This window comes from Papio anubis, chromosome 4, assembly GCF_008728515.1.
Source record: "Papio anubis isolate 15944 chromosome 4, Panubis1.0, whole genome shotgun sequence".
In the NCBI taxonomy this organism is placed as follows: Eukaryota; Metazoa; Chordata; class Mammalia; order Primates; family Cercopithecidae; genus Papio; species Papio anubis.
Window position 1 is genome coordinate 168,835,452 of NC_044979.1, and position 13,120 is coordinate 168,848,571.

Below are 13,120 nucleotides of genomic sequence, written 5' to 3' on the forward strand. Positions count from 1 at the left end.
CAGCCTGGCCAACATGGTGAAACCCTGTCTCTACCAAAAATACAAAAATTAGCCACGCCTGTAATTCCAGCTACTCAGAAGGCTGAGGCACAAGAATCGCTTGAACCTGGGAGGCCAAGGTTGCAGTGAGCAGAGATCACGCCACTGCACTCCAGCCTGGGTGACACAGCAAGACTCGAACTCAAAAAAAAAAAAAAAAAAGTACCACAATGAACTAAGCACCACAATGAACTAAGAATCCTCTACGAGCTGTTGAGAAGCCACAGCTGCAGCAGGAAGAACAAAGAATGAGGGTGGGCCCTTTGCTTGGGTCAGAGGTTTTGTATTAACTGAGAACCAAGAGGAAACAAAATTATTCACCTGCTATTTTTGCTTCTGGCTTCACCATCAAAGAAACTGGTCAGATAGGAAAGAACAGACGGAACGAACTGTAAAGGGGCCTGCTGGCATGAGCTCTCACCTCCAAGGCTAGAAGACTTTGCAGACTTGACCGTGGAGCCAGCCCCTGTAAGAGCTGAGAAATCAGAGAAGGGAGTGGAGGGTGCTGGAGAGGGGTTGGGCAACTACGGAGCAGTTCGGGGTCCTCACATCACATCACGACTTTCTCCAGCTTGATTAATAAAGCATCGAATCTATTAACCAGGACCCAAAGGATCATTTAGAGTTTAGGGAGATTTGCTGGGGATGGAGACTTTGAGTTAAAAAAGCACTAGGGAGGTTCATCCTACACTCATCTATTGAGCCAGCCACCAGTGTGGGGTGTGTGTGTGTGTGTGTGTGTGTGTGTGTGTGTGTGTGTGTGTGTGTCCAACCAGGAGACTCAGCTGATACTGCTTCCTTGAGATTCAATACACCTTCCTTTGATCTCTCCTGTCCCCATTATCCCAGGAAAATCCAGAGTAGCTTCCAGCCCATTCTCATTAGTCCACTGGATCCAAAGTTTAGAGAGGTTCCCCTTCCCTCCAGCCTCCTTCTTGGCCCAACAGAGGAGCACCCCACCACCCTCCATCAGCTGCTCAAAACCCACAAGGGAAAATCCCAACAGGTCCACGCCAGGAGGTAGTGCAGCCACCCTCAGGTTCCATTAAGTCATATCAGAAGGCTGAGTGTAGAAATGACACTAAGAGGGGTTCCATCTGGAGGGGAGTGGTTCAAGATGCAAAGCTTTAGAGAAGGTTCTCCATCTAATGATGAAGATTAAGAGCATTGGTGAACCTAGGAAGATGAAGAATGGAGAGTGGGAAACCAGCAGAGATTTCAGGAAACATACAGGGGCGTCTTCATTGTTCAAAGCACCGGAGAGACAAAGATTATCAGACTGTGGTCCCTGCCCTTTAGGAGCCCTGGCTACAGGTGACACAAACTGAGAAGAGTTGGTGTCCATTAAAAGTGAGAAGGCAGCTCTGTCTGATAGAACATATTGCAAGCCATGTGTATTTTAGATTTGCTAGTAACCACATTTTTTAAAAGTCCAAAGATTGGGCCGGGCACAGTGGCTCACGCCTGTAATCCCAGCACTCTGGGAGGCCGAAGCAGGAGGATCATGAAGTCAGGAGATTGAGACCATCCTGGCTAACACTGGGAAACCCCGTCTCTCCTAAAAATACAAAAAATTAGCCAGGTGAGGTGGTGGGTGCCTGTAGTCCCAGCTACTCGGGAGGCTGAGGCAGGAGAATGGCGTGAACCCGGAGGTGGAGCTTGCAGTGAGCCAAGATCACAGCACTGCACACCAGCCTGGACGACAGAGCAAGACTCTGTCTCAAAAAAAAAAAAAAAGACTGGCCAGGCACAGTGGCTCCCACCTGTAACCCTGGCACTTTGGAAGGCTGAGACAGGTGGATCACCTGAGATCAGGAGTTCAAGACCAGCCTGGCCAACATGGTGAAACCCCACCTCTACTAAAAATACAAAAATTAGCTGGGCATGGTGGCAGACACCTGTAGTCCCAGCTACTCAGGAGGCTGAGGCAGGAGAATCTCTGGAACCCGGGAGGAAAAGGTTTCAGTGAGCCAAAACTGTGCCACTGCACTCCAACCTGGGCGACAAAGCGAGACTCCATCTCAAAAAAAAAAAAAAAAAAATCCTCGTTGGTATAGCAGTGAGTATCCCCACCTGTAGAAAAAAAGATAATAATAATAAATAATAAATCAAAAGAGGCCAGATGCCGTGACTTATGCCTGTAATCCCAGCACTTTGGGAGGCTGAGGTGGTGGATTACTTGAGGTCAGGAGTTCGAGACTAGCCTGGCCAACATGGTGAAACCCCCTTCTCTACTAAAATACAAAAATTAGCCAGGCATGGTCATAGGCACCTATAATCCCAGTTACCGGGGAGGCTGAGGCAGGAGAATCGCTTGAACCCAGGAGTCGGAGGTTGCAGTGAGCCGAGATCACACCACTGCACTCCAGCCTGGGCGACAGAGCAAGACTCCATTTCAAAAAAAAAAAAGTCAAAAGAAACAGGTGAAATTAACATTAATAATATATTTTATATAAGCCAGTATATCTAAAATAGCATCATTTCAATAAGTGGTCAATATTTTTAAAAATGATTGAGATATTTTACATTCTATTTTTCATACAGTCTTTGAAATCTGGTATATAATTTCCACTTACAGCAACATATCGACTCAAACTAGCCATAGTTCAGGTGGTCGGTAGTGCTGAAATCCAGGGCCCTGTGGGATGCTGGGGAGCACCAGAGGGCCCCTAACTCAGCCAGAGGACACATGGGAGATTCTGTTTGTTATTCCAAGACACATTTATCCAGGGCCTGTGACATGCCTGCTTCCTAGAGGTGTGACAGCCTCACCACATCATGATCAGAACAAAAATATTCCCTCCTGGTTGAAAAGAGGAACTATTAGAAGGTGACATGTGATCACTTAGCAAATGAGTTGCGTATTTATTGTCAACGTATGTTTTTAATCGTGGCAGAATAGACATAACATAAAATGTATCACCTTAATCCTCTTTAAGAGTACAATTCAGTGGCATTAAGCACATTCATCTGTCTGTGTAGCCATCACCACCATCCATCTCCAGACTTTTTTCATCTTTCAAAACCAAAGCTCTCTACCCATTAAACAGTAACTCCTTCTTCTCCCCACCCAAGGCCCCGGCAGCCACCACCACTCTGTGTGCCTTAATGAAATTGACTAGTCTAGGTCCCTCATATAAGCGGAATTATACAGTATTTGTCTTTTCATGTCTGGCTGACTTCACTTGGCATAATGTCTTTCTTTTTTTTTTTTTTTGCGAGATGAAGTCTCTTTCTGTCACCCAGCCTGGAGTGCAATGGCGCAATCTCAGCTCACTGCAACCTCCGCCTCCAGGGTTCAAGCAATTCTTCTGCCTCAGCCTCCCAAATAGCTGGGATTACAGGTGCCCGCCACCACACCGGGCCCTTCACTTGGCATAATGTCTTTAAAGTTCATCCCTGTTTAGCAGGTGTCAGAACTATTCTGTATAAGGCTGAATGACATTCCATTGTGTGTATAGACCACACTTCACTCCTCCATCCATTGGTGGGTGGAAACTTGGGCTGCTTCCAGCCTTTCAGCTATTATGAAAATGCCTCTGTGAACAGGATGTACAAATATCTCTTCAACACCCTGTTTTCAGTTCTTTAGAATAAATACCTAAGAGTGGAGTTACTAGATCAGATGGTAATTCTATTTTTATTTTTTGAGGAACCATCATACTGTTGTCACTTTCTTTTTTTTTTTTTCCAGAAGGAGTCTTGCTCTGTCACCCAGGCTGGAGTACAGTGGCACAATCTTGGCTCACTGCAACCTCCACTTCCCAGATTCAAGGGATTCTCCTGCCTCAGCCTCCTGAGTAGCTAGGATTACAGGCACTCACCACCACGCCCAGCTAATTTTTTTTTTTTTTTTTTTCTTTTTTGTATTTTCAGTAGAGATGGGGTTTCACCACGTTGGTTGGCCAGGCTGGTCTCAAACTCCTGACCTCAGGTGATCCGCCCACCTCGGCCTCCCAAAGTGCTGGGATTACAAATGTGAGCCACTGTGCCACACTTTTTAAAATAGCCTTTTTAGGGGGGTACGGTGGCTCACACCTGTAATCCCAGCACTTTGGGAGGCCAAGGTGGGCGGATCACCTGAGGTCAGGAATTTGAGACTAGCCTGGTCAACATGATGAAGCCCTGTCTCTACTGAAAATACAAAAAATGGCCGGGCATGGTAGTGCACACCTATAGTGCCAGCTACCTGGGAGGATGAGGCACAAGAATCGCTTGAACCTGAGAGGCAGAGGTTGCAGTGAGTCAAGATCACGCCACTGCACTCCAGCCTGGGCGACAGAATGCGAATCTGTCTCACATTTAAAAAAAAATAATTAATTAATTTAAATAAAAGAGCATTTTTGGCCAGACATGGTGGCTCATACCTGTAATCCCAGCACTTTGGGATGCTGAGATGGAGGGATCACTTGAGCCCAGGAGTTGAAGACCAGCCTGGGCAACTTGGTGAGACCTCATCTCTAATCTCTACAAAAAAAAAAAAAAGAACTAGCTGGGCATGGTGGCACATGCCTGTAATCCCAGCTACTCAGAAGTCTTAGGTGGGAAAATCGCTTGAGCCAAGAAGGTCAAGGCTGCAGTGAGCCATGATCGCACCACTGCACTCCAGCCTGGGCGACCCAGCATGACCCTGTCTCAAAAAATAAAATAAAACAGGCTGGGTGCAGTGGCTCATACCTGTAATCCCAGCACTTTGGGAGGCCGAGGCAGGTGCATTGCCTGAGGTCAGGAGTTCAAGACCAGCCTGGCCAACATGGTGAAATCCCATCTATACTAAAAATACAAAACTCAGCCGGGTGTGGTAGCACATGCCTGTAATCTCAGCTACTTGGGAGGCTGAGGCAGGAGAATTGCTTGAGGCTGGGAGGCTGAGGTTGCAGTGAGCTGAGATCGTGCCACTGCACTCCAGCCTGGGTGACAGAGCAAGACTCCATCTCAAAAAAAATGAAATAAACATTTAAAAAATAAATAAATAAAATAAATTTTCCAGCCAGGAGTTCTGTGAAAAAATATTTGTAAACCTAGAAAAAGAAATGGAGAAAATTGATCATTAACTGTCCTCTTTCCCTCCACAGTTTTTGGGCCATCCTCATCATAACACACTTCTGTTTTTCTCCTTTCCATTCTCGGATGAGAATGATGTTTTTGACAAGCTAAGTGTCATTGCAGAAGACTCTGAGAGCAGCAAGCAGAATCCTGATGACAGCTGCAGCCTCGGGACCCCGCCTGGGCAGGGACCCCAGAGCTAGGCGCTGAGAAGGAAACACACTCGGCTGGGCACAGTGACGTGCTCCATCTCACATCTGCCTCAGTGAGGGATCAGGGCGGAAAACGAGGGCCAAGACCATCTAAGCCAGCCCCACATCTAGAACTCCCAGACCCTGGACTTACCTAAGCAACCAAAGAGCTACATTTTAAAGGTTTGCTTGGCAAAAATATTCCATTTGGGAACTCACTGCCTTATAAAGGCTCTCGCGATGTTTTTAAAAGTTGGCCACTGAGAGTGTAATTTTCAGCCCCTTATATCACTAAAATAGGATCATGTTTTAATTGTGAGAAACAGGGCTGAGCGCAGTAGCTCACGCCTGTAATATCAGCACCTTGGGAGGTTGAGGCAGGCGAATCACCTGAGGGCAGGAGTTCAAGACCAGCCTGGCCAACATGGTGAAAGCCTGTCTCTACTAAAAATGCAAAAATTAGCTGGGCGTGATGGCGCATGCCTGTAATCCCAGCTACTCAAGTGCCTGAGGCAGGAGAATTGCATGAATCCGTGAGGAGGAGGAGGTCGCAGTGAGCTGAGATAGCGGCAATGCACTCCAGCCTGGGTGACAAAGTGAGACTCCGTCTCAAAAAAAAAAATTGTGAGAAACAGAAATATTTAAAAATTTTAAATGAAGAATAAGAATGGAGATGTTGTAACATTCTACCAGATTATGGATAGATTGATCTGAAAATCAACCTCAACTCAAGGGTGGTCAGCTCAATGCTTTCCAGAACACGGACTTTTGGATTCTTTGGGGTACTTTGACTGAATTTATTTTTCTACCTATATATGTTTTATATGCTGCTGGTGCTCCATTAAAGTGTTACTCTGTGTGGCACTGTATGTGTTCATGATACATGATACTACCTGTGTGTAATTGTTAGATATACACAGTGTGAAAAAGGCTCTAGTTTGCCATCTTGATGTCCACTCATTCCACAAGTACTTCCTAGACCCTGCCTGCTATTGACCAGGCACTGTGCTAGGTACAAGGTCTGAGTTATCTGGGATCTCTCAGTCTAAAGCTTCAAAAACTAGATTTGCAGTCAAGGGCCAGATCTGTTATTTAAAAAAAAAAAACAAAACAAACCCTAGAAATAAAAAGTATAGTTGTGGAAGTTTGAAAAGCCAGGGGACAGGCTTAACAGCAGTTTAGACACAGCTGAGACTAATTTTGACTTTGAACTGAGCAAAAAAGGGAATCTCCAGGTACAATGGCTCACTTCTGTAATCCCAGCACTTTGGGAGGCTAAAGTGGGAGGATCACTTGGGCCCAGGAGTTGAGACCATTCCAGGCAACATGGTGAGACCCCCTTCTCTATAAGAAGTTTTAACATTAGGCACGGTGGCATGTGTCTACAGTCCCAGCTCCTCAGGAGGCTGAGGTGGGAGGATAGCTTGAGCCCAGGAGGTCAAGACTACAGTGAGCTATGTTCACCCCATTGCCCTCTGGCCCTGCCTGGGTGATGGAATGAGACCCTGTCTCAAAAAGAAAAAAAGAAAAGAAAAGGAAGGGTATTGGGGTTCTCCAGAGAACCAATAGAATGAACACAGAGATTTATTTTAAGGAACTGTGGAGGCTGGCAAGTTCAAAAACTGCAGGGCAGACCAACAGGCTAGAGACCCAGGGAAGAGTGGATGTTTCAGCTTGAGCAAAAGCAGTCTGGAGGCAGAATTAACTCTTCCTCAAGGGACCTCAGGCTTCTGTTCTCTTAAGGCCTTCCTTCAAGTGATAGAAGTGGAACTCACCCACATTATGGAGGGTAATCTGCTTTACTCAAAAACCTATGGATTTAAATGTTAATCTCATCTTTAAAAATACCTTCACACCGACATCAAAACTAATGTTTTACCCAATCAGTCTAGCTAGGTTGACACATAAAATAACCATCATAGGGAGGGTAGATCTGTGATTGCTTTTTTGAAACTTTTTTCAATGTTTGCTGCATGTATATAGAAATAAAATTTGGCCAGGTGTAGTGGCTCACACCTGTAATCCTAGCACTTTCAGAGGCTGAGGCAGGTGGATCACCTGATGTCAGGAGTTCAAGACCAGCCTGGCCAACATGGTGAAACCCCATCTCTACTAAAAGTACAAAAATTAGCCAGGCATGGTGGTGCACACCTGTAATTCCAGCTACTTGGGAGGCTGAGGCAGGAGAATCACTTGAACCCGGGAGGTGGAGACTGCAATGAGCCAAGATCACACCACTGCACTCCAGCCTGGGTGACAGAGGGAGACTCCATCTCAAAAAAATAAATAATAAATAAAATGTAGTTTTGAAGTTGAATTTTAAGACCTTATTACACTTTTTTAAAGAGAAAGAAGTTATTATCTAGGGCACAGTACAGAGAAACGAAAGAATGGAAAATATGAGTGGTTAGGATACAAGACGTATGAAGGGTAGAGTGAGATAACCTACCACATGTTGGTTACTAACCAGAGTCCCAGAAGGAGGTGAGAGAGAATATAGCAAAAGCAGCATGCGAGTATTTGAAAAGACAATGGCTGATAAAAGACACCAGTCTACCAATTTAGGAATCTCAACAATCCTCAAGCTGGGCAAATAAGAAGAAATCATATCAGTGTGAAAATGCAGAACACCAAAACCAGAAAAGTCAGGTTACCTTCAAGGGTGAAAAACAACCAAACTTCCAGATGATTTATCAGCCCTAACAGAAGGCAAACAGTGGTAGGATTCCTTTCATGTGCATCACAAACTTTGTCAACTTAGAAGTGTATATTTTGCAAAAAAAAAAAAATCTGTCAGGAAAAGGGATAAAATAAAGACTGAAACAAAACTGTGAGAATTCGACATCAAAACATGTTTATTAGATAAAGATCTAAAGGATTATTTCAGACAGAAGGAAATTGATCCCAGATGGATGCTGCGATATTATGAAGAAATACAGGAAAGAAACTGGTAAATATTCTGGTTAATCTAAACAAACATTGACTCTATAAAACAATAGTTTTTTTCTCTTTTTTCCCTGAAGGGTATCATGTCAGATTATAGTTAGTGACACACCACATGTTGTATAATAGGTCTCGAGTTTAAATTATTGGTTTTTTTAGTTGTTGTTTTGGAGGTTTTTGCTGACACAATACCTTTGGGAATAGTACCCCTGAGTCAGAAGGGATAACAATGTCTTTTCAAGGTTCTCCACTCCTTACTCTCTCCCTCGCATAAAGAAGCCATGGCAGAGGCACCTGAAGACGACCTTGGATAGAGAGACCTGGGAATGAAGGAGCCTCGGCTGGGAATGCAGGTGTGTGTAAGAACTTGGCAGGTCAGGGGCCTGAAACCTTGACCTCAGCTCCCTCCAGGGACTGCAGTGTCCCGGCTGTGCCAAGTCAGGTGTGGGTAGGGAGTCTCCCCATTAGACCTACCAGGCCTTGCAGTTGCCCATAGCCAGGCCTTGTAAAATGACATGCAGGATTTTAACCGGAAGCTGGACTTCTCAGCTTCCTGTCTACAGAACCCACCCAGTCATATACAATCATAGTGAAATATCACCCGCCTGAATAACCCACCCTTGACTTGCTGCCCCACTCCAGGTACTGTCACATTTCTCTGGCAAATCACTAAGAGAGTAGATTTTAAGTGTTTTTTAACACAAAAGATGTTAAGTATATGAGGTAATGCATATTTTAATTAGCTCAATTTACCCATTCCACAATGTATACATATTTCAAAGCATCATGTTGTACATGATAAATAAATACAAGTTTTATTTGTCAATGATAATTTTTTTTTTAATTTAAACAATGAGTTTTTAAAACAGCTAAAATACAGGTGAGGGAAAATTAAAGTACTTTAAAGTTGTGTTTGGGAGAAGGATAAACACACTGATTAATCTGAGACATAGATGAGTTTAAGTATGTTAAAATTTCTAGAGTAACCTCATTAACAAAGAAGTTTTTCTCAGTGGGGAGCGGGGTGAGTTTTGTCCCCCAGTGGACATTCAGCAGTGTCTGAAAACAAATCTGGCTGCCACGGCTGGAGATGTGTTGCTGGCATCTAGTAAATAGAGGTCAGGGAAGCTGCTAAGCATCCTACGATGCACAGGGAGGCCCACACAGCAAAGAATCATCCAGTCCAAAATGTTAATAGCGTAGACACTGAAAACCCCTGTGCTAGAGGAAAACGTGAAATAAAATTACCCAGTCAGTGCCGGGCACAGTGACTCATGCCTGTAATCCCAGCACTTTGGGAGGCCAAGGTGGACGAATCACGAGGTCAGGAGATCAAGACCATCCTGCTAACATGGTGAAACCCCGTTTTTACTACAAATACAAAAAATTAGCCAGATGTGGTAGCACACTCCTGTCGTCTCAGCTACTTGTGAAGCTGAGGCACACAGAGCAAGAATCGCTTGACCCCGGGAGTCAGAGGTTGCGGTGAGCTGAGATCGCGCCTCTGCATTCCAGCCTGGGCGACAGAGCAAGACTCTGTCTCAAAAGAAAAAAAAAAAAATTACCCAGTTAAAGGATTTCTTGGACAAGGAAGGAGAGAAACGAACCTTAACAAAAAAAAAAGGAACAAATACAAAACATAAAGCAACATAATAGAAATGAATCCAAAATCAAATGGACTAAGTGATCCAGCAAAATAAAAGTTATCAGACTATATTTTTAAAAAATAATACAGCTTTAGGTTTTTATAAACACCCACAAAAAAAAAAGAAAACATAAGGATACAGAAAAATTTGAAGTAAAAAGAGGGCAAAAGATATACCAGGCAAATTCTAACCAAGAAAGCTAATTTCACTATATTAATATCATACAAAATAAACTTTAAGGCACAAAGCATTACTAAAGAAGGACTGCTATATAATCATAAAAAGTTTCAGCAGGACACGGTGGCTTACACCTGTAATCCCAGCACTTTGGGAGGCCAAGGCAGGCGAATCACGAGGTCAGGAGTTCGAGACCAGCCTGACCAATATGGTGAAACCCTGTCTCTACTAAAAATACAAAAATTAGCTGGGCGTGGTAGTGCATGCCTGTAATCCTAGCTACTCAGCAGTCTGAGGCAGAAGAATCGCTTGAACCAGGAAGGCAGAGGTTGCCGTGAGCCAAGATCGCACCATTGCACTCCAGCCTGAGTGACAGAGCAAGACTCCATCTCAAAAAAAAAAAAAAAGAAAAAAGTTTCAGTTCACCAGGAAGGTGAAGCAGTTGTAAATGTATATGCACTTAACAACATAGCTTTGAAATAGATAAAAATGGACAAAATTATAAGAAGAATTAGACAAATTCACCATTATATTAATATAGTAATGATAGCTGGCATTTGTGTAGCATTAACAATAAGCCAGACATTATACTGAGCAGTTTCCAGGTCTGTTGTCTATTGAATCTAAGATGCCATCAATTTTAAGATTCACTGTTAATATTTGAACCACTGGGGAAAAAAGGAAAGTGTCACTTAGCTATGCCTCATTATCAACTGTAAGACACATCTAAATGTCAGAGCTGTTAAAGTGCACTTGTGTGTGTGGAGAGAGAGAGACAGAGAGAGAAAGCAAACGTGGTGAAGCATTAATAGTGATTCTAGATGAAGGTTGTCTGGGCATTAAATTTTTCTAAAGGTTTAAAGTTTTCAAAATAAAAGTTGGGGAAAATTGTAATGAATATATAAAAGCTTACAAATAGTCATCATTTGAACATGTATTCAGTCCCCATATGTGTTCAAAACACACAGCATTTTCTCAAAATGAGCTGATAATGGGTCTTTGTCTCAGAAAAAGAAATCTCTTTGGGAATCTCACTTTCATTTTGCTACTTAGCCTTAGAAGAGGTCTTGTTTCGGGATCTTTCTGTCTGATAGGGAACATTTCCACTCCAGTCTGAAAGGGAGGGTGTTACGGTGTGACATCTATAGGAGGGAACACTACCCATGCTGAGCAGTGGTTCCCAAACAGCCAGGAACTGCTGAGCACCATGTTAGGGTGTGCAGGGTCCAGACCAGCTGATACATGAGATGGGCTGAGCCTGTGTCCCTCACCAGCCTTTGCGGGGTCTACTTGGAGAGATGCAGAGAACAGTAGGGCTGATGGCGTTCACACAGCACCACAAGGATGCTGGTGAGGACACTGGGAAATCAGCGCCTGCTTGGTTCCTTTTTATTTGCATTCCTGAAACAGGCACTCAGAGGACTTTTCTCACCAGGAGAGTTTCTCTTTCCATATCACAGAACTATGTGAGGTCGAGGGAATTAAGACAACAGTTGTCTTCTTAAATTTACTTGATTTTTTTTTCTTTTTAGATAAGTCATAATATGGACAAAGGTATCATGTATGAGGTGCTTACTATGTGCCAGACTTTGTGATAAAAACATATAATCTTTCATTTAGTCCTTGTGGTTTGAACCTTTCACAGGAACCTCTGAAACCGCATAACAAAAGCCTGAGGCAACCATGGGGGCTGTGCTAAGAGCTCATCTCAGATGTGTGACCTATATCCTGCTGGTACTCAGGGTGGATTTCGAGTCTCTGGGCTGGAGCCCCACTGTGTTGGGAGGATGTAGGTAACACAATTAATCTGCTGAAGCTGCAAATTTTGCAGCCAGTGATATAGGAGTTAAAAAATAAATTATTTAGGCAGTTAGTAAGGGTAAAAGAGTTCTTGGTGGAATTTTCTTTTAATAAAAAAGCAGCCCCCAAAACATTTCTAACAAAAATCAGCCTGAAAAATCAAGCTGCAAGCATAGATAAGCAAGCTGGAAGCTTGCACAGGTGAATGCAGCAGCTGTGCCAATAGAAAAGGGATACCTGGAAGCCAGATACATCCAATATGGAGGTTCCTCCTCCCTTCTCTTTGTCGTCTTGTGTGCGGGTGTCATGGCGCTGGCCAGGTAGAGACCCCATCTGCAGAATAAAAGATTAGGGTAGGATGGTCAGCCTCTTTGTGGGCTATGTAAATGGAAGAGCTGGCCTAACCAATCCCCTATGGCCTATATAAATCAAACACTGCCTCTTCAAGCTCGTCTATAAAACCAATCGTATCTTGCCCCAAACCCGGAAACCCCCTCGGACCCCCTCCCTCTGCACAAGGAAGCTCTCTCTTCTTTCTTTCACCTATTAAACTTCCACTCTTAAACCCAGTTTTTGTGTGTTCATGTCTTTGATTTCCTGTGTCTGTGTCTTCAGTTTCTTTAGCATAAGACAATGAACCTCGGGTATTTCCCCAAACAAAGGAAGTCACTTCACCAGGAAGTCACTAAGGGAAGAACTCCACCTGTGGGAAAATGTCCAAGAATTCTGGGACCAGAAGGGGTTTCAGCAGAGCATCTGTGGACCACCAATCAGACATTCTAGCAGAAAACATATGTCCAGTTGGTTTGAAAGACTCCCTGAGGAGAAGACAGTGTAAGCCATCCTCCCCCCTTCCACCCTTCCTCCTCACTCTTTCTGGCTGCCTCGCCTTGTTGAAAAGATCTCACTTCCTCATGGGGCTCCTGCTCCTCCCCAACATACCTCCCACACCCAGCCCCAGACTGGTTTAGCCTCCAGGGCACCTTTGTTCCTTCCTCTCGCAACTATGGGTCTCAACTGTAGCTGCACACTGTGGCCACCAGGAGAGCTTTAGAAATGTGGGTGCCCAGGCCTTACCATGACCAATGAATTTCAGCTCTCTGGGGAGAGATTCTTGCATCAGCAATTTTTAAAGCTCCTAGGTGATTCCAGCGTGCAGTCAAGGTGGAGAACAGCTGCCGTAGCAGAGCAGGTATGATAGATTGAAAGGACATGCTTCTCTGCACTTCTGTGTGACCTTCTGTTATCTGGCTTTCAAAGGGGTCACTTTCTTTTAAT

General features: G+C 44.1%; 1 protein-coding gene across 2 annotated transcripts in view; it reads left to right on the plus strand.

Moving 5' to 3' along the window:
* The window catches only part of IL10RB (interleukin 10 receptor subunit beta), a 30,727-nt gene extending 24,840 nt beyond the window's left edge, over positions 1-5,887 (plus strand). The window contains exon 7 of one of the 2 annotated variants that reach the window (NM_001168782.1): positions 5,115-5,288. In NM_001168782.1, coding sequence (NP_001162253.1) covers positions 5,115-5,288 — 174 coding nt within the window. Of the gene's footprint in view, positions 1-5,114 lie in introns of both variants that reach the window. The other variant, XM_009202324.4, reaches the window with a different exon arrangement.
* The last annotated feature ends 7,233 nt before the right edge of the window (positions 5,888-13,120 follow it).